The 22,480-nt window shown below is 39.6% G+C and overlaps 1 protein-coding gene across 2 annotated transcripts in view; it reads right to left on the reverse strand.

Annotated features, from left to right (window-relative positions):
• Nucleotides 1-22,480, reverse strand: part of LOC134531766 (SET and MYND domain-containing protein 4-like) — a 334,526-nt gene that overhangs the window by 32,070 nt on the left and 279,976 nt on the right. Inside the window, exons 2-6 of one of the 2 annotated variants that reach the window (XM_063367658.1) lie at nt 15,159-15,431; nt 12,361-12,590; nt 9,930-10,101; nt 5,107-5,251; nt 392-612 (exon numbers count right to left, since the gene is read on the reverse strand). In XM_063367658.1, coding sequence (XP_063223728.1) covers nt 392-612; nt 5,107-5,251; nt 9,930-10,101; nt 12,361-12,590; nt 15,159-15,303 — 913 coding nt within the window. In that variant the 5' untranslated portion in view covers nt 15,304-15,431. Of the gene's footprint in view, nt 1-391; nt 613-5,106; nt 5,252-9,929; nt 10,102-12,360; nt 12,591-15,158; nt 15,432-22,480 lie in introns of those variants that run through there. The other variant, XM_063367659.1, reaches the window with a different exon arrangement.

Consider the following 22,480-nt stretch of genomic DNA (forward strand, 5'->3'; position numbering starts at 1 on the left):
ATAAAAAAATTAATAATCCAATAAACTTATAATGGTCAAGCTCTTTTAGGTGTTCAGTAACGTAGCTTATAGCACAAATTAAATTTTAATTTATGTTTTAGTTCAATCCGCGTGATATTGGCATTTTATCCGAAATGTAAAATACCTGGTTTAGTTATTAAAATTAAAATTCTATTTATTCCAAAGGATATTGAAAATTTTATTTGTTAAAAAAAAATATTTTTATTTTTAAAACCGATATGTATATCTAATACAACAGCTTCAATTTAAGTTAGGCACAGCTTGGCTAGACCAACAATTTTCTTCGAGCAAATATAGTTACTATTTTCAGCTTCCAATACAATAATAATAATAATTCCGGTCGCGACGCCCACGGCATTAACTGACTGACCTCTGACGTCTCCTGAAGGCTCGATGGCCCTGGCGGGGCCCTCGCGTCCCTCCAGCTGCGCCAGTTCCTCGTCCATCTTGACGAGCAGGAGCACAGCCTCGGTTCCGACCCCGGCGGCGTGCTGGGTCAGCAGCCTCGACGCCAGCTGGAGCGAGATGCGCGCCTTGAGCGTCTGGCCCGTGGGCCGGTAGCAGCGCGCCATCCGCCAGTACAGCTGGTACCTGCCACCAGTGGCGTAGCCAGGATTTGTGTATGGGGGGTGTTAAGAAGCATGCCCCCCCCCCCCCCCCCGCTTTAATATGTGGGGTCCGGGGGTCCTCCCCCGGGAAAATTTGGATTTTAAGGTTTAAAATAGTGCTATTTTAGCAGTTTTCGGTTCTTAAATTTAAATATTGTAATGGTAAAATTTTTATTATTTTTAATATGAAATTTATTTTGAGTGATGAATAAGAAATTAATTAAAGATTTGGTGCTAAGGGGGGGGGGGTTGAACCCCTAAACACCTCCCCCCCCCTGGCTACGCCCCTGCCTGCCACACGGCGTTAAGAGGGGCCCGTTCTGCAGCGGCGCGACATTCTAAGGCGGATCTCCCGGAACATTTCACTAGCGCGCCTGCTGCTTCCACGATGCACGGAGACTTCATAACGAACGGCAACCGATAAGAAGATTGCATTTCAATATTAATAAAAATTTGAAAATAATTTAAAAAAGCGGAGCACACTGAGAAAATCCACAAAAGATTGACAAAAAAGTTTTAAAATTTTTTTTGTCTACTTCTCTTTAAAAATGCTCCCCGTCTCAATCTTACAGAATATATTTAATTAAAATTTAGATTTCTTGAATTTTTTATACTAAAAAATGTTGAAATTTAATATTTTAATTTTGATTTCTTTTGATGATTGGTTTTCCCAGAGTGTTAAAAAATTTATTTGCATAAACATGTAAGAGATTTTCTCAATGTGTTCCAGGTTATTTGTCAAAATTAAAAAAAAAAAGATATGCAGAGAGTCCATAAAAGAATGTCCCAATTTTAATGGTTTATTTTAACATTTTAATTTTGACTATTTCCAAAAAATCATACATCCAATTGATTGTAAACTAACCTAGTTTACCTTACATTTTTAAATAGCGCACACATCCAACCTAAAGTACAATTCTTCCACACACACACTTTGGTTAACTAGTCCGGAGTAATGGAAGCAATAGCCTCTTCTATTTAGTGTCTCAATGTCTTAACTCTAGGAAACCATTAGGTAGCGGCGGAATGTAAACACGATCTTTCATAAAGCCCCAAAAGAAAAAAAAATATGGCATGGCTTTATGTCAGGTGAACGTGGTGGAGGCCAGCGAAAAAGAGATCTTTCCTCTCGACCATTACGACCAATCCAACGGTCATTGACTTTGACGTTCAACCACTCTCTTACAAAGAGATTCCAATATGGAGGGTCTCCATCCTGCTGCCAAATAATTTTTTTGGTTCACCCTCTTGTGCCAGAAATTTGGTATTTCGACACTTTTTTTAAATTTTATTATAATTTTAAATTATTTTTGGAAATTTTATTTTTCTTTATAATTTGGTTACTTTGGGTGATTTACTCTTTGTTAGGCTGGTGTACTCTCCTTAGTTAAACTTTGTGCCAGTAGACTGAAACACATTTCTCAGAGACCTATCTGAGCTTTTGCAATTCTAAGACTTTGTTGGCAGCCCGTTTAACATTTCCCTCGCTTGCAGGTACGTCCCAGCTCTGCAATATTACTTCACTTCATGACTAAAACTGCATACAACAGCTCTGGACGAGCTGTTACCATTTCTCAGAGACGAGCTGAGCATAGCCTTTACCGTCACGCATAGGTCTTAGGTTCACACCCCAAAAGTCACAACTAGGACGTTCGTTCCCAGCCTCGTTGCACCCCCACCCCTCCCAGCTCACTCTCGGTTCTAAGAATTCAGCTCCAGATCATTGACCGGTCATACACCTCGCCAGGCAGTGACCGCCTCCAAGGACGACTGGCATAAAAAATGTTTGTGCAAAGATGGACCACACACAACATCTAGCGGCAGAAACTGTAACGTCTTCTCTTGACGCCAGCTCGTGGAGCTGACCACCGCAACATTTGGTGACAAACTTACTAACCTCCCAACTAACTTCCCCGGTAGGCCGCCAGAGTGCAGCACTAGACTTCGCCCTTATCCCCTTGTTATAGCAGACACCCCTCAACAGGTAGCGCTAAAGTCGGCCAGTGCTACCAACTTCGAGACATCAAAGTCAGAGTTTTTTATGATGCCCACTCGGGGAACTTCGGAACCTTTCGGTCCGGACCTCCCAGTCCCTCCCCCCACTTTTGATTGAACATTTACTTTTAATTACGAGACGCGGTTCTTTGCGTGACACTTCGCGTCGTGACTGCAGATGGACCGTTTGTGATTATCGGCGAGTCGACGAGACACTGCAAGACTTCCATCCGGCCGCAACCGACGATGTAGTCCATTAACTAAGGGATGCTATCCCTGTAATCTTTTTTAAGTAGTTTAGTCCGTCTGCACAGAACAAAGAGTAATAGTTAGTTTTCTTTTAAATAATATCTTTTGAAATGGTATAAACTTCCACGCACAGCCGCGTATTCGCGGACTCCAGTTCCTGTCTGGCGACGCATCGGAAAACAGAAGCCAACTCCCCTGTCTGGTGAGTGACGATCCGCGACTTTCCTCAACCTCCCCTTAACTTTTGCGGGCTTTCTCTGCCCAGTTTATACTGTCTGTGTACATGTTCTGATCAGTTTTGATTCGGACTGTTCGCAGACAGGGTCCGAGAGCCGGATGCCGAATTGGCATTTTCACCACCCTTCCTCTACAACACACAGGCGCCCTGGCATCATGTTCCCGATTTATCTCCAGGAAACGCAGCCCCGACCTCCGGTGCTACTGTATGTTGTAACCTTTTTGGAACTTTCTTAAACTACGCCGTCAGACGAAGTTCATCAGATAAACGTCATTTCTGGACTTTGAGAATACTGGGATGGTTTAAACATATTTGTATTTTTTGTATTGGTTTATGTATTTTTTTAAATGAAACCTTTTTATAATTTATTTTAGGGCCGGCCCGTATTTTTTTTATTTCTGAATATACCTGAGATCTGTTTAAGTACGTAACTGATATTGTATGTTTATATTTTTTTTAATACCTGTTATAAATTTTCCTTTAATAAATTTGACGTAATTATATTCAGACAGAATCACACCTTGTTTCTGTTCATTTTATTTTAACATTGTGAAACCTTAAAGATCCCCAGTTCACTCTACTAATTGGGGAAAGAGCCATTATTTCAACATAAGTAGTGCTTCAAGCGAGAAAACAACAAAGTAATATTCGCGCATGCACTAATCTAAAACTGTTTCGTTTACTGTTTAATTGTGGACTTGAATCGACACTCCACAACGCTTACAGTTGATATTATTAAAACAAATAACTGGGGGCATTCTTTTATAGCCATACATACTGAATATTAGGCTTAGAAATCATAGCACGGGCATTATTTACATGTATGTATAATAAAAAAAACTAATTAGTAATAGAACACTAGATAATCTTGAACTTGAAATAATATTACAACTTATTTAGAACATAAACAAACATGGCTACCACCGCAGCCAAATATTAGGCTTCTGTTGGTCGCACGGAGCAACGTACAAGGAAGAGCTCAACTCAGTATTACCGAGATAATCGGCGCAGGATGTGTCTCCGTCTGCGTGCTATTGTAGAAACTTTGTTCCGTGTGATCCGTCTCTGTTTACTTGATCCGTCTCTTGTTCCGTGTTATTTTAGAAAGGGCCTTAACCACTTCAGAAATGCATACATAAAACGTTAAATAACGACTTTGAAAATACACCCTTTTATAAACTATGCAAAACGAAAAAAACATAATGCAACCACAGGCAAACTTTTAGCTTCTTGCAACTAGGGGTTCCCGCCTTCCATATTTTAATTGGAGTATTCCTAAAGCTTTTAAAGATGCAGGAGTTACGTGTGTTGTAGGCCTCGATGCATCCCGTTCTCGCTTGTTGAAACTGTCAAATTATTGGACAGTCTCTTGTGTTTTAATTATAAACATGAATTATTGAAAGGAGCATGGGGCAGAAATTTAGTTTAATATGGTTTTACAATTTCAAGTCGTAGGGTGGTGACGTTGACTTTCATGCTTCATAAACGACCGTGACTTTCTTGCGTTTGTTGCTAGTTTCGTTGTTGCGTCGTTGCGTTCCTTGCAGGGTTTATAAACCCGACCTATGTCTGAACTGGTTGTTGTCTGTTCATTATACGTCAAATGTGGGAAAGGGTTGGGGAGGGGGGGGGGGGGTGGCTACAAAAAGTGTCATCTTTTTTTTTTTGCCGGATCAGCTACTTAAACTATCGTATTAATCCATTTGCAGAGCGAAATCTTAAACTATTAAATGTAACGGCTCCGATAAAAAAAAAACGAAAAAAATACTTGGGAAAAATACCAAACCTCGGCTTTGGACCACATTTGCGACAAGAATTTTTTTTAAGCTTTGTGAACTTTTGGCGCCGCAGATGGCAGTACCGCGGTTACACATTTCCGTTTCATTCCCGGAAATTACTCCTGCCAAATGCGGAATACCGAAAGAAAGGGACGGCATGTTTACCAGCGCTGCGCGGGACGTGAAACAGCTCCACTGTTGACATTGGTTTCCTGACCTGAGCTCCATGGGGAAGCCTTCCTTCACGGCCATCTGCGCGTCGGCGACGCTGAGCTCGTAGTCCTCCAGAGTGAGGAGCGCCTCCGAGCGGGCGGCCAGGGCGAGGGCGAGGGACAGCCCGTCGTCGACCGTCATGTCGCTGCCTGGAACACGATCACTGGTGCGGCTGACGGGGCCAGTGGCACGCCCGCCCGCTTTCCACGGGGACAGCGACTTGAATATGCCATGCTGGTTACGACATCCAAATGGGGCCCGCCTACCTGGTCACACAGACGGTGTGCAGAGCTTCAGGAAAAACAACGCGATTTCAAAACTACTCAAGATATCCGAGTGGGGTATGTCTACGAAAAGCATTTAAGAGTTCGCTGAGGCCCGAAAAGTACTTTTAATTTTGGATCATGTTTTTAAACTGTATTTCTAGACGAGTTAAAATGGCTAAAACGCATGTTTTGAGAGTAATTTTTAGGCGTAAAACAACCAGTACAGATTATTAAAAGCACTTAAGGGACTTGCATTACACCTTTATCTTCATTTATCGGCCATATAATGTTGCGGTCACTGCTCAAATTTCACAGTTATCCTGTGACGACGAGAAGACTACGCGTCAATTCAGAGCCTTGCGCTTAGAAACGATACCGCGCTATAAATACCATCGAACGTCGCACTTATCATCCCGCCCCACTAACACACATACACTCCCGACGAGGCGGGGCCCATTAAGGAATACATAGGCATCGCCATCTTGCAATTACCCAAATATTGTTGATCCACTCTTGCAATATAGTTTCCTTGCTATTTTTTTTTTTGTTTATCATGGACACAGGACATAGCTTTGGCACACACTTGCGAACTGGTGTGATTACCGTGATAGTTGTTGTCGCCCGCGTGAAATAAACTATTTCCTCGCGGCGATTACAGACTAGAGTTCGTTGCAACAAGGCATAGAAGGTCTGAGAGATATGATTTATGCCTTGTCTTGCCAACAATTGGGATGAATAATCAAAAATTATAATTACAGCAAAAATTAAAAAAAATACAAGATATCGGTGCCTAATCCACATTAATATTGGAAATTTCCCTATGTCATGGCAGGGATGGCACACACACTAACATATTTTTTAAGGCAATTGCATAGTGTAATATGTCAGTATTATTAAAAGCTGTAGTCATTACTAATATTTAATTCAATTGCCTATAAATATGCGCAGTTAATTCTGGAAAGCTATTCAGGAAACGGTTTACAGATAACTTTTAACTACTCGGGGTACTGGGACAACACAAAGCATAAATGACCGGGTAGTAATCCGAGCCCAGTATTACTACAAACACTATTTTGTAGTGACACAGTTGTTTTCACGTAAATGTTCAAATTTACGAATATCTATAAGTTTTCATCTATCAGTTTTCCAAATTCAGCGCGAATAAAAAATAAATGCGTGACACATGGCCCAAGCTCCCCACCCTTTTCATGGTGGATCTATTCCGCCGGTCCAACTCTTCTATCGGACCATGCTCTTGCTCCTGTTGTGGCCCCCGGGCCACATTAATGATATTTTTTTATGTTATTGATTTTACGATTTGTTTTTATTTTAAAGAATTCTTTTAAATTGTGTAAAATCTTAGTTACGGTATTTTTGGTTGATTATTTAATTATTGTGATTATTTTCTTTTATAGTTATATTTTGGTTTGGTTTCGTTCTAGTTTTATTGCTATTCAATATATATATATCGATTGTGTTTCAATGGCCGGCTACTGGGAGCGCGAGTTCGATTCGCCGATGACGTCATGAGCGCCCGAGTGCCGGCGGTGCCGAGGTGAACTGTGGGCCGCGGGACTGTTGGTTTTGGAGTCGCCGCGACCGGACGTGTGTCGCGAGGCAAGCTGAACGGCTTTTCGACTCTGCACCGGCCAGTCCTCGCCGGGGCCTGCTGAGATGGGGCCTTGCCTTACCCGGAGGCGTGTTCAGCGGCGAGATATTCAAGATTTACGCTAAGGTAAAGAGGCGACACGTAGCATTGGATGTAGCGGTTGTGGATGAAGAATATATTATTCAAAAGAAGCATAGCTTTGCCAGTTGAACTTATTTACGAAGCATGTATCACAGTGGAAGCTTACTGATTAGACCCTCCCATTTGTTAAAATGGGTCAATGCTACTTTGCTTAACTTTGATTAATGTTGAGTGCATCAAAAGTTTTGTAGGAATTCACGTCATTACCTCAAGAGATTTATAATTTAAATTTGGTTTCCCTGCGTGTTTTGCCCTCGGAACTAAAACACTTTCATTGAAGCCCCCCGCCCACACTAAGTGACATTTTTCACGGCACATTTGACGGAACTATATAAATGCATTTTCTTAAGGTCACGGTTAACAGCTGTTCGATTCTAAGAAACAAGAAGTGCAAGTATTGATGGACGTGCGCGAGTATAAATCCGGCTCCCAGTAGGACTTTTTTTTTGAACTTTCATAATTAATCCTTTTTTTAATAGTATATTTTATGGTATTAGTATTATCTGATTTTTATGATAGTTTCATATTTACATTTTATAATATCCAAGTAGGTTGAGGTAAATGCCATGTATGTTTGTTTAATATTTTTGTGTATGAATCCTACGAAAGATGTTGTTGATATTAATATTTTGGATAGTCTTAATCTGCGTTGTGTTTTTAATGAGCCAAAGTCTTGCTATGTACGTTTGTTATCATTCTCCCTTTCATAGCTCAACCGCCCGGGGGCAACTTTTGGAGAGCAATACCTATTTCAGATTTTGCCTTTTTTTTATGTTGATAGTTACCCAGGGTGAGTCGGGGACGGGACCCCCCTTCCAATTTGAACGGAAGGCGGGTTTCACTGTATTCTCCTATACTGTTAATGTATGCACATTGCAGTCCACATGTCTGCGTCCAGGGTTTTCCCTGTGTCTGTGTAAGTTTTACCTGGATCCAACTTTGCATGCAGAAGCTTAGAGTTAATTCAGGGGAGTTGGTCATGACGAGGATCGCTTTCACGGCTGGCAAGTCCCCAAACGAAAGAACACGATTACATGTGACCCTTTCTGCATGATTGATGCTTAGCATTGTAGGCTATATGCTTAGGCTTGAGACGGACTTAGGTTCCTCCCTAACACATAACACTTTAGCTTTCGGTTATATCAGGATAAAATGGTCGATTTGCAAGTTTTTTTTATGGGGTATTGCAGCATGAATACAATGAGTTTCCACAAATCCGAAATGTTGAAAACTCTTCGTAATAGTGTTGCAACCAGATAAATATAAACGTTACAATAGAAGCTCTATAGTTTTGTTACAATATGACTTTATTAGAATTCAATCTACATAGTGAAAAAGCAGAGAGAAGAAAGATCAATCGACCAAATTAGTGCTATAGTGATTAGCAATCCTTCCCAACATATTAGATTTAGAAGAACGTTTTATCTTGTGATCATGGTGAAAATGCAATGGGGTGCTCCTTGAGTGTCTAATAATTTATGGTGTAACCCTTGGGCTATTTTGCTTGTGTAGATAATATAGAAAAATAAACGTTAAACTGTGTTCGTATTATATTTAAAATGACACGTGTTAGAATCCCAGACCGGCCATCTTGACATCGGTTGTTCCTGGTTTCGCGGAGTCACCGGCAAATGCTGTAATCGTTCCTTGGGCTAAGTCATGGCTCATTTCTCTTAAGATGTTACTTGTCTGGTCTGTGTCTAACGTCCACGCTGCTGACGAGACACAAAAGTCTTGGTCTCAAACCACCCAGTTATTTCATTTTATTGCCACTGCTACTAATAAAGGGATAATAGAGGGATAAAGCCCTCTTACTATTGTTGTTGGGTCAAAATTTGTCTCACCAGATTTTCACCAAACGTTATTTTAGACATGTAACAGGTCATGCGAATGATCAAACTAATAAACACTTGCGTTATTCGACTGCATTTGGATAAACTTTAGTAAATGTTTTTTTTTATTTATTTTTTTTATGAAATTCCAAACGAAAATAATATGCAAGAGCTCTATTATGATATATTTCCAGGAAATAGACGCAGTGCATAATAAGGTTTAGTCTCAGTAACAATGTTGATTTTTTTCTTTTCCGCCCTTACAATTTTAACTTGACATCAGCTATGCATTTGTTGTTCTGCACAGATATTTTCAACATATACACACCAAGTCTAATATCACGAGTGTAAACAGAGGCGCGCCAGACACAAAATTATTATCATTTGGGCGACTTTTGATACTTATGATATTACAATATTACACCAAGTAAATATATATTGAAAATATTAGTGGCGAAACAACAAATGCAAGGGAAGTATCAAGTTGAAATTTATATAATTAACCTTTAAATAATAGTAATGATGAAAAACCAAACACATGGTGTAAACGCAGGACCGGCGCGTCCATATAGACGAACTAGGCGACCGCCTAGGGCGCCAAGTGGCTGGGGGCGGCGCAGCACGACTCATAACAGCTGATATAATATATTTAACGATTATTGAAACTAGATGAAAATGGATTTTTGTAGCAGTTTGGAATGTTTATATTGATAAAAGTAATTATTTAAAGTCCACGGTGACCTGTTTATGATTTGTAATACGTAAAGAAGTAAAAAAAAAAAAAAACACAAGCCTGCTTACATTTGATTGTTGACAAAAATCTTAGGCTTACGTGATGTATTTTACGGCAAGGGAAATTTTTTTGGTGGTGTCCGGCCGGATTGGGGGGGGGGGGGATATTTAAAGTTTTTCGCCTAGGGCGCCAATTTACCTTGCACCGGCCCTGCGTGAAGGACGGAGCCTCAAGGCCAGCTCTCACCTGCGGGCGGAGCGCGCACCACGGCCTGGCTGTAGAGCAGCAGAGCGCGCTGCGGGTGGCCCGCGTGCAGGAGCAGGTCCCCGTCTGCCCTGCGCTGCCGCGACACGGCAGCCGACTTGGCCCGGTGCAGGCTCTGCACGTGACTCAGCGGCTCCACCACGGCCTGCCTCACCTGCGGGAGTGACATGTACCAAATTTAAAACTGTTCTTCAAAGGAATCTACGTATCACCCTTGCACTGTTGCTCTGTAAACACAGTTTTTAAAAACCTTCATGTGGTTGCCAGTGTTAGTGAACAAACATCATTTAAGAGTATTTTCAAGTGAAATTTGAGGAATGGATACCAGTGGTGTTGCTTTCGATAACTGTCAGACTTGACACAAGTTAAATCACACAGACCTGTTTCAACTGACAATAATACTTCGGACGAGTAGTCGCCTCTTTGAATGAAAGGGAACACTAACGAACAAATAAAAATTGTTCAGATTAGTTAGAATGAATTCTATTTTTTTTACCTGTACGACAGTAAAATCGCATTACAATAATAATAATAATAATGTGAGCGAGTCTTTTAGTACTCGCCAGAGATGTGCAACATCTGACCTCGGTAAGCGAGCATACTCATGTGTTCTCATGATGCAAATACGAAAATCGGACACGAAATTTAATGTATTTTTTTTTAAATAGTTGGTATGTCCCTGAATTATACAGATGTTACATACTCAAACATTTTCTACATTACTAATTTAAAATAAATATTGAAAGTATGTGTTAAAATTGAACTATTTCATATACAAAAAAAAGTGTGCACTCAAGTACACACTACTAAAATATTAAACTAAAACATTTTTAAACACATATTTTAATAGTAAGTATATGTTTCTACATTTGTTGTTTGTTGCTTAAACGACTGAAATCAGTCTGTAAAAACTTCCTTCAAACAAACTTTAACTTTGTTTAGCGGATACGACTTTTAGATTTAACAGTAAACATTTAATAAAGAAATTATTTTATTCACCATGGCGTCGAATATATTTAGGCTAACAAATTGATTTTTTCCCCTGCAGTATGACGAACGCTGCGCTATCTCTACATTTTAATGTTAACAAAGAATTGTCAAAATTTTAATGCGTATTTTTTTAAGTTGTAATTATTTCCTTTTTATGACTATCAATTATAACATAAAGTATTAAAGTATAATTGTACTGTTATAATTTTTAATTTATTAATACCTTTGCGCTGTGAAAATTCTGCGATGTTCACGAGTGAATCACGCAGTTCCGCCATATTTTCGGTATTTCTGAGACTTCTACAGATGGCAGCAACGTGTTTACACATCTCCGTTCCAATAAACTCCAGTTCCGTTCACGAAATTACTCCAACCAAATGCCGTATACCAAGAGCTAAGATGTTACACATAAAAATACATTTGTATCATTGAAGCAACGAGTAGGAGTTCTCTCTTCTACTTCGCGGAAATTCATTTGGACGAAGGATGGAGGGGTGGCGTCGCGTCGTGACAAGGTCCGTTTACAATATTGCGGTGTCCTAAACTGTGACCGACGGACAGTGATCGCTGATTAGCCCACGTGACCCTCTGACATCATGCGTGGTGTGGGCGATGGTCCGAATCTCCCGAATACACTGGTCAACTCGAACTTTTGTCCCAATCTGTGTCCTTTGGTATTTGAGTTTCCTGGTTCCCGTTTGGAAAAAAAAACATGCATGTAAACAATAAACAAAAGCAATCGAAAAAAAATGGTTGTCTGTAAAGTCTGTTTACGGACGATAGTTTAACGTGACAACGTCATAACAAAACATTGATGAAATGATTGCATAGTTTTATGAATAAAATTGAATCATTTTTATTGAATTATAACTATTTTGTATACAAAGAAGGAGTGAAATGAAATCTATAATTTAACTGATAAATTTACTTTTATTTGAACTCATTAATTCAAATATGTTTATTACTTAAACGAAGAGATTATTTTAATTATAACTTTTATACGTGTTTGCTATTTAACTTATTCCAATCTGTGTTATTCTGTTAAGGATAGGACGATGATGGGAAAAGTAGGAAACGAATGGGAGTGTTTCGAGTTTAATGTGCCTCGAAAAAGTCAAATCGATGGTTGTTCCAATCGAGTGGAAGAGAGATAGATGCGGCGCAAGCGTACAATGAACGTAACGGGACACAGAGTAACGGTACAATGTGCGTAACGGGACAATGTGCGTAACGGGACACTTGTGCGTGCAGCCGGCGTTCATCGATTTATTAGACGTCGTCACGTCAAAAATTACTGCGCTCTAGTGGCTACTTTAGAATATGAGGAGCATATCGGACACCGCGATGTGACGTCCTGCACATCGGGATAAGGACACGGACCTCCCACAAGCTCGGGACTGTTGTGGACGTGACGTGACGTCACCTCGCGGTGCTCGTAGCACGCCCTGATCCTGTCCTCGTCGGAGGCGAAGCGGCCGAAGACGTCGCGCACCCAGGCTTCGCCCACGGCCTCCGTGGCGCGGCGCGCGTACTCCATGAAGAAGCCTTTCTGGCCGGGCTGCAGGGTCCTCTCGCTGCACAGCGACGTGAAGAGGGGGTCGGGGTCCTCCTCCGCCCGCATGGCCGCTCGCTGGACACTCCTCTCTTCCCTTTCTGCAGCCGGCACACGGGAAAACCAGCTTTGTAACACCGCAAGAAAGACAACGTGACTTTGTACAACACATGGCTCTGGTTCACTGGCGGATCCAGAGAGAGAGGGGGGGGGGGGGCATAGCGGCATGGCCCTCCCCTGAACCCGGAATATATATATATATATATATATATATATATATATATATATATATATATATATAATTTTCTTCTGATTGCTTACCATAGTTTCTCCAAACTTACATAAGTGTTATTTTGCTGCAGTGCTATAGATAACAAGACGTTTTTGAACTACAAGAAAAAAAAACCAACTAAATATTTAAATTCTACATGTGCGAATATTGTATTAGAAAATTTAATTTGGCCCTCCCCTGACCTTCATCATGGATCCGCCCTTGCAGTCTGGTTACGTTTGCGTATATGAAATACATACTGAATATTCCTCGCGACAGTTCGCGCATTATTTCTCATTGAAGCATAAATAATATTCAAAACACGGAAAAAGATAATCGAATAGTAAATGTTTGAACTTTTTTTTTTTAATTTATTGTGCTCATTAACGTGCACAGTTCATACTGGGAAGCTATTCAGGGAACGGTTTACTGGGACCACTCAAGAAATAATTTATTCCTGGGTGAGAAACCGATCCCAGTAAAACTTCGAACAGTATTTTGTAGTGCTAAAGTTGTGTTCACGTAAAAGTACAACTTCACACATTTCTGTAATATTACATTGATATTTCTGTTCCGCTAAAAAAAAAAAAAAAAAAAAAAAAAAAAAGTTTAGGGTAAGTCGATATCACAGAGTACGAAAATTCGAAATGTGCAAAGCTCAGGAGTTTTAAAAACTAGTTTTCACTGCATGTCATAAAAAATTCTCAAAACTGACAACACAAAAACATGGGTATCAAGCCAAAATCAGCTGATGTCAAATTTTAAACGTCTAGATAGCCCAGAAAATTCCCGCCGATTAAATTAGTTGGCAAAATATTTCAACTAAGACGAACACAGTGGAATGACAACAATGATACAGTTCCAACAAGAACAGTAAATACAGACGAACAACAACCTCGGACAACACAGCGACAAACAGACGAACCAAACGATGATACTAAACATATAGTCTTGAAAACACGATGACGATAGCGCAGACGACAACAGTAGTTTTCCTAAGACAAAATAGTTGCGACGTTTCAGGAACTGGCATCTGCTACCCGATACTGATAGCGGACACTGGAAAACAGGGTTTGTACGTGTAAAAACACCTTTTTGCCCAGTGAATTTAGTTACGAGTGCCTGGTGAAAAGGCATGTTTTATTTTTGGCCTGATTTTTAAATGTGTTTTTGCACTGTTTGTAACGACTATAATTAAAATTAGTTAGTATTAAAATGAACCAGATTATATATATTTTAATAAAATTTAAGTATACTACATTTAGCTAAGAAATTTATGCTGCTGTAAAGTTGTACGCATTATCTTAACATTTTTTTCTACATAAACGAAAGCAAGTTAATACTTGGAATGAACAAAATATTAATTTATCTCCATATTTATATAAAATTTAAATATTTTACTCTATCAAGGCTTAACTTACCAACCGACGAAGACTTCACATTATCCCTCTACGTGTGAAATTATTAATTTAATTTCCATAAGCCCATTTCTCGCATCTGAAAATCATTTACGCCGTGATAAAAAAAATGAATAACTTATTCAAGAGATTAATTTTTTATCAAGTATTATTTAAACACATTCATTAAATAATCAAATTTCTATAACTGAAGAATAGAACCGAGTTACAAACACGAAACCTTTGCAAATTTATCCGGCAACATTTTAAACTCCAAGCACATGTAATTTTAACTAATTATGCAGTTGGACCCTTATGGCCTTTACACCAATTGTAAACCAGAAGACTTTATAAAGAGCCGCTTTACTGGGAACCTATTCGGCACGCCTCAATCCCAGTAAATATTGAGCAAAATATGTTTGTTGTCTACGTTGTGTACTATATATATATATATATATATATATATATATATATACGGATAATATTATTTTGAAAAATAGTGCCAGTAAATTTCCTTATAAATCTAAACATTTAACGTGTAAAAAGTTTAATATATATATACATCTACAGTTTTGTCTGAATAAGCAAGTACTGTAGGGTCCCAAATTATGACAAACAACGAGTTAAATCCTTCATTTTTATATTCCACAGAAATGTGTTTAAAATATAATAATTTTTTAACTGAAGCATTACAAAAAACGTTTAGCAATTAATTTTCCGATTATTTTAATATATATTTTACACAAAATCTCGCTAAAGTTAGTTTATGTGTGAGTGCTACTAGCCTACTTTTAATATAGTTTTACTATATAACATTATACAATATAATAAATGAAATTAATTGTTATGTAAGATTAAGTACTATGTTAATCGAGGATATATAAAATTTAAAATAATGTTTAAATGGTAAATAAATCTATCAGATGTCTGCTATGAGAACTAAAACCCCACGTGAGCATACATGCACGGGTGTTTGGGGCTTGGAGGCACAGCCGTGTTACCTGGGTCAGCCGGGCGCAGCGCTGGCGGCAGTCCGCTCTCTCCTCGTGGCAGCCGCGAATAGACTCGCTCTCCGACCTCCGTCCACCGCCGGCGCTGGCCAATTATAGCGCGGGCTCCCCTGGCCCCCCTCGCTTCCCCCGCCATCCAGCGGCGCGGTGACGGACACACGTCTCACGGATCTGAGTCTCTACACGTAGCCGGAGAGACGGACCCGAGCGGATCAGCTCGTCGCTTACGTCGCTCCTTGCTACCAACAGAAGCCGAGCACTTGGCTGCGGCGGCAGTCATGTTTGTTTATGTTCAAAATACGTACGTTAAAAATTGTTTCCGTTACAAGAATATCCAGTGTTCTATTATTGCTTTGTCGTTTATTTTTATCATGTATGTAAATTCTGCCCGTGCTATGATTTCGGAGCATAGTATACAATTTTTTTAAATTAAATAAATATTTTGTCACCGTGAAATGCAATCTCATTGGTGGATATTTTTGTTAAGTTCCCGCGCACTGTGGAAGCAGCAGACGCGACGGCGAAATGTTCCGGGGGATCCGTCTCCGTTTCCGTGCCGTTGCAGAACGGGCTTCAAGGGCGAAGCTGGCTCACGCATCGCGCGCCTCTTCGCCTCTACGGGCTTGTTTGTTCTTCCTCGCCTGACTAGAACCAAGTGTGTTTGTGGCAGGGGTCCGGGTTATGGAGTGGCAAAAGTGTGTCACAAGCCGGAACCTGTACGCCTAGTCATGCAGGGAATTGGACATTTAGAGAGAGGGAGCTTCGGGTAGCAAATGTCGCCATCTCAACTATGGACGTACGCTAGCTAAGGTGGGCAGAGAAAATAACTTGCGCAGACACAGGGAAATTCCTTGACTAGGTCCTGCGGGGTGCAGTATTGCAAGCATTAAGGTGGCCGCCTGGCTGATACAAGAGTTTTAAAAGCTACTTACATCAAGGAAAAAAAAAAGGGGGGGGGGGGGGCACCAAGGACGACACTGGCTAGCGCATCACACACCTCTTAGCCTCTACGTGCTAGACAACAAACTAGCTTACAATACAATACTAAAAACGAAGGTGAAAAACACCCGTTTTAGCCTTTTTCACTGTCCCAAAAAATATGTTTAAGACGAAACAATGGAACAAAACTTGCATAGTCAAGTGCAATGGATCTTAAATGCTATTTGCAATCAAACAAAATATCTTGAGCTGTTTGTAAATGTGCGTACAGGTTGGCGGGCCAGACTTTAAGGTTTTATGACCCAAAAATTTCTATTCCTGATTGTAATGGGCAAATAATGTTTACATGTTTACGAATTTTAGTGAGAGACAAATAGTCTTTAAAACTGATAGTTTGTGAGCTACACGAGTTCAAAGAGTAGTTTCGTAGCAATTTTGCAGTATGGTTCTAAAAAAAAATACTTAATAAAATTTCCTTAGTTTTGGTATACTGTAAGTCTTATACATGAACTGCTGAATTATATAATTGGAATTTTTAAAAAATTGAGTAGTAATATTTGTACACGGTCATAAAGTCTGATAATTACACTTTAATATAGGGAAAGCTGTGCCGTGACCGGGGTTTTAATTTGAGGACAGAATGTTATTGGTTTTGTGCATCTATATTGATTGTGCTGCTACATTTTCTTGGTTTATGATGGTCGTTAGGTGATTCGTTTGTGTACCCTCGTTGTTTGTGGTGCTACTTTGTCTTGGATGGTTGGTAGTAGTGGTTGTAGGGTTGTTTGTTTCTGCTTTCTGCACCCTCGTTGTTTGTGTAGCTACGTTTTCTTGTATGGTTGGTGGTGGTGTTTGGGAGGTTAGTTTATGAACCCTCGTTGTTTGTGGTGCTACGTTATCTTGGATGGTTGGTGGTGGTAGTTGTTGGGTGGTTAGTTTCTGCACCCTCGTTATATTGTGTTGCTACGTTTTCTTGGTTGGTGAGTGGTGGTGTTTATTCGGTGGTTCATTTTTGCACCCTCGTTGTTTGTGGAGCTACGTTTTCTTGGATGGTTGGTGGTGGCAGTGTTTGGGTGGTTCGTTTTTGCATCCTCGTTTGTTTGTGGAGCTACGTTTTGTTGAATGGTTGGTGGTAGTAGTTTATCACCTTAGTTTTGTTGTGCTACGTTTTCTGGATGGTTAGTGGTGGTGGTGGTGGTGGTGGTGGTGGTTGGGTAGTTTGTTTGTGCATTATTGTATTTTGTGGTGCTATTTTTTTTTCGTCAATGGGTTTTTACACCGATGGGTTTTACCTTTTCTTTTTTAATCAAATCGGTTTTTCACCAATCTGTTTTTACACCGTTTAGTTTTAATCGATGGGTTTATACACCGATGGGTTTTCATCGATATGTTTTTAGACAGTTTTTTTATCAATGGGTTTTCCAGTCGATGATACTCATGATTTAGGAGTTTGTTTTTTTATTTCATTGATATGCAAGATTTCAGTGTTGTTTCATAGTTGACATGCAAGATTTCAACTTTTTTTTATTGTTGTTGCGCAATTTCAGCGTTGTCTTGTGTCAATGTATCATATGTTAATCTAAACAATAATTTTTTTTCCTGGTAAGCTTGCATCCTTGTAATGCGACCTTTAATGCTAGAGTAGCTCATGTATGGCTTACTCTAATATTACTGATGGTCCATTGGTCCCACGCCCATATAAACGCAGAGGGCAACGATGTAAGTATTTTGTTTCAGTTTGTGGCCTGCTGTTTAAATGTCTTATAGGAGATGGAGTAGTGGCTGAGATGGCTACTTGGCGTGATGGAGAGACAGGTGGACGAGCGCGTTCGTATTGGGAGGAAGAGATACTACCTGTATTTCTACACGTGGAACTTAAATATATGAAGTGTAGTATATTAAAAATCACAATATGTGTATAACATTTTTGAACAACTAGTTTTTATTTCTAAATTAATACCATGGTCATTTAAAAGGTTTTTTGAACATAATTTTCAAAAATGCTTTACTGATTTTTTCTGGATAAGCGTAGTTATAAAATAATTAAAATATTTTAATATGCATACTTAAAAAGAGTAAATATTAATAAATTTCACATTACTGAAATAGTAAAATAATAAACTTAAAAAAACAAAAAAAAAAATTAGTATACTTTTTGCTTACATCATATCATCTCACACCAGCCATTTACAGAGGAAACAATATTTATGAACATGTAACACATACACATTAGTTTAGTAATAAGGGTTTTCGTAAAGCCACGTTAGTAACAATTTGGTGTTGGAATGTGCACAGTGTAAACCTTTATAAAATGTATCACTCTTTACAATATGGTTTCCTTGTCTTTATAAGTCTGTTGAAAGAGGGACAGTTTCCATGTTTACGTAGATAAGTTATTTTGGCATGGCACAGTTCACTCACGATAAATTTCTGTTGGCCTTCGAGGACGTACAAAACATCGTCTCCATGGTCGACAAGGATTTCTATTGTCACTTTGTGATCGTCTGTCTGGATCAGACCACTCGCACGGTGGTTTAAAGATGTATTCGCAAGTCTTGGTTTCGTCGCCACCGACGACAGATGTCACTGCAAGTTGTTTAACTACGTAGCTCTCTTGGGACGCAAGGCACTGGACGGTGCACAGAAACAGTGTCTTTGTCGGTACTCACTCAACAATGTCACTGACTTGTGGAACTGGGCTAAGTGGCTGAAGTGATGGCTGGAGTGCTGACTCTGTGAGGCCGGGGAGCCGTTGTGGTACGGCACCCAGAAGCTGACCTGCTGTAAGCTTCTCGCCGCTTCCTCCACCACGACCTCATGTGTGGTGTGTCGGGCACGGAAGACAGGCCTCTTTCGCACACGGTGCTTGGCAGTCAAGGTAGGCAGGCAAGCAGTCAAGGTATACTCTGGCAGGGTTTTAGACGTACCTATCTTATTTTATGCGGCGGAAAAAACGAGCAGAAAGTCCTTCGGTAAATAGGCCAACTCCGTCTCCTTGTCCAGAGCTGCTAACGAGCGCACTTTACCGAACGCCACTATCGCCGATGTGATCTTTACCCGGCTCGCGCAACAAGCACACATTGCCTCCTCGGCAGACGGCTGGTGTGGGGTGAGGAACTGCTGCGAACTGAAGAGTCCCGCGGCAGCGATTGCATATTTATAGCCTAAAATTAAGGTGGGAGGTTGAGGGTAGCAGCTGCAGCCAATAAGACATGGGGAGGCTATAGCAATTAATAAAGTGGCTAGCCAATAATTAATTAGTATAGTGTGGGTGGTAGCCAATAGCATTGAAATTAATAAGAGGGTGGGGGTGCTAACCATTCAGGGATGAACATAGTGGAGGGGTAGAGCCAATAAGATTAAAACTGGAGTGATGAGAGTTGCGAGATCCGGGTATTTTCTGGGAAAAGGGGTGGGGGGTATAGCGAGAAATGTGTAATTTCTGACAAATGGGGGGATGGTCAGTTCGTATGTTCAGTTGGAAAAATAGTGAGGGTTAGTAGTATGCCATCTGCCACCACAGTGGAAAGAATATTAATTGCCCTCACCGAGTTCGAACCAAAAACTCCATGGCATAAGTACTTTTTTTTTGTCAAAATGTTATGTCATTTTTTTTTGAATTTTAAATTGTTCCCAACATTTATAGCTTAAAAATTACATATTTTTAAAATGGAGAAAGTTATATTTATTAAAATTTTATTAATGTTTTTTTTATAAGTTTTAAGATTATTCCCAAATTTCTAGCATAAAAATTACAGATATTCAATATGGCGGTCGTAACGAAAAGTGCAACGTCAAAAGTGGGGAATTCGATCCCAAGATGGCTAAGAGTTATAGAATCCGAAATGGTGGAAATACAAAATTGCGGAAAAAAATAGTGGAATCCAAGATGGTGGATCCACAATTGCTGCCGGGGTTGAGGTCAAGGTTCTAGGTCACGGTCATCCACGATGGCCGACGTGATGTCAGAATACAATATGGCGGACGTAATGTCAGAAGTTGGTCGGCTCCTTGGCTCCTCAACCAGAACCCAGTAGCCGGACCGGCCAATATATACAACTGATAGTGTACATGGTACGGAAATTATCTATTTGTTTAACTACCTCTATTTTCCAACCCCTGGCAGCAATGGTTCGTCTTATCAAAAATTGTATTAGAGAAAAGTTTTAGATAATAAATATAAGAGTTACAAACAATTTGAACGGATTCGATGGTGTGTTTACTAAGGCAGTTATGAATAATTTTGTTCTCTAACTCTTGTTTTTATATCAAAAAAATATTTTAACAGACTTTTTTGTATTACTCCTACGAGTTATAATATGTTCAAACGGATGTGATATTTGTTTTATTATGGAGCATTGCAGCGATTTTTGTGTTTTCTTCTTTAGTCGGTTTTTGTACAAAAACGAACTCGACCGAGTTTTTCCATTGGCTTATTTTATGTATAGGTTTGATAGTGATTTGTGCAAAAATATGGCAATTATCGTGCCCATAAAACTGTGATATATAAACACATATTGTTACAAACTGGGAAGCAGAGCCGCGTGGCGTGCCATGTACCTGAGCGGGCCTTCCAGAGGTAGTCTGGCCCGGGGACCCCGCACGGCGCCACTGACGTCATGCGCGCATACCACTGGGGGAGGGGGGGGGGGAACATAGTGTGGCCGGGTCTCACCAACCCTTGCCCCCGCACCATCATTCATCGGTGTTGTTATCTATTCCTGAGTGGCATGGGAATCCTGTGGGCTTACATTGGCTGCCGCGTGGAGTGGCGTGAATAATGCGCCGCTATTCTGGATGCTTCGAGCGTCAGGTCGGCCCGGGATGACGCGACACATCACAAACACTCCAGTTGGTTCTAGAAAGACGGCCAACGGGTATGAAAGCGCCGACGCCGGCCTCTGTGGGAGTTCGAACAGGCGAGTAGAAAAGTGCGAATTTCCTTTGCGGGTGGCTCGACGCGGAGCTACAGTATCGTGCGAGTGCGACCGAGTGGCGCGAGACGGTGTGTGGACAGGTGCGAGGTAAGAGGTGAACCACTGTTGAGTCTAGCTCCAGTGAGGAGTGTGAACTGTAGACTGGACAGATACTTAGTTAATTTGCAAACAGACATTAAATATAATGATTTAATTAGAAGTGAAATATTCGTAATATTAGTATCAAATAAAACTGAAAAAAAATTAATTGGGCCATCTCTACGAACCGGTTTACTCTTCTCGTAACTACATACATACACAAACTTTTGAGACGATTTTGGTTTTGGGTTTTTATGGACCAGTCTATGGACCATGAAATGAAAAAAATCTATATAAAATGTTTCCTGCTGTTGCACCATGGTAATGGTTACATTAGGGTAGTCGTTCTTCGAAATCTACCTAAAAGGTAATTTAAACTTATTACAAACTAATTCAGGTTAATAAAAAAAATAAAAATATTTTAATATAATTACATTTTTTTGAAAATATAAAATACATAATATCATAAAGTTATTTGACAGTCAAGTTATCCCTAATAAAAATTATATGTTTATAATGAACTTAGTTTTTTAACATATTTATATCAGCAACAAAAAATAACCAACACTAATAGATGCAACTTAAACTATATTATAAAAATCAAAATACTTTAATTGTTATATCTTATGACTTCACCTAGATAAGCAAAAAAGTATAAATATTGAGACATACGAATACGAATTTGCTTCAAGTAGTAGCAGCGCTAGTACAAAGAGCAGTGAAATTAGTAAATAAACTATAACTACAAGTATAATATAGACGCAAATATTCAAATTTAAGCAGCAGACTCATTATAAGTTTTAGTCAAGTAACATAAAGGTTGGATATATTACAGTCAACATTTGCTATAAATAAAAAACTATATTTGTTATACATCTTGTGAAAAGTAAAATTATTAATGAATGTGTAGTGTTTAATAAGCTGGAGTAGTTGAAAAAGTTGTGGGGCTCGTTGGAGAAGAAGTGGTTCATGGAGTAATATTTGATGGAGGGGATGTAATTAATAGAGTAGAAATACTTAATTAAGTAGTGGTGGTTGAAGGCGTGGTAGTGGATTATGGATTGAAAATACTTTATATACTTAAAGTGGTTGATGGTGTGGTAGTAGTTAGGGAAATAGAAGTTGAATGAGTAAAAGAAATACATGATGTGGTAGTAGGCGATGGAGTGGTAGTGGTTGATATTATTAAAGAAGTTCTAGAAGTAGTTGTAGTTGATGAATCAGTGGTACATGTGTTGCAGTGTTTTATTAATTGATGAAGCAGTCGTGGTTAATGAAGTGGTAAATGTTGGAGAAATAGTAGTTGAGATTTAGTAGTATTGAATGAAGAAACTGAAAAAAATATATTGTAGAGTGGTA

This window comes from Bacillus rossius, chromosome 5 (assembly GCF_032445375.1).
Source record: "Bacillus rossius redtenbacheri isolate Brsri chromosome 5, Brsri_v3, whole genome shotgun sequence".
NCBI classification, from domain to species: domain Eukaryota; kingdom Metazoa; phylum Arthropoda; class Insecta; order Phasmatodea; family Bacillidae; genus Bacillus; species Bacillus rossius.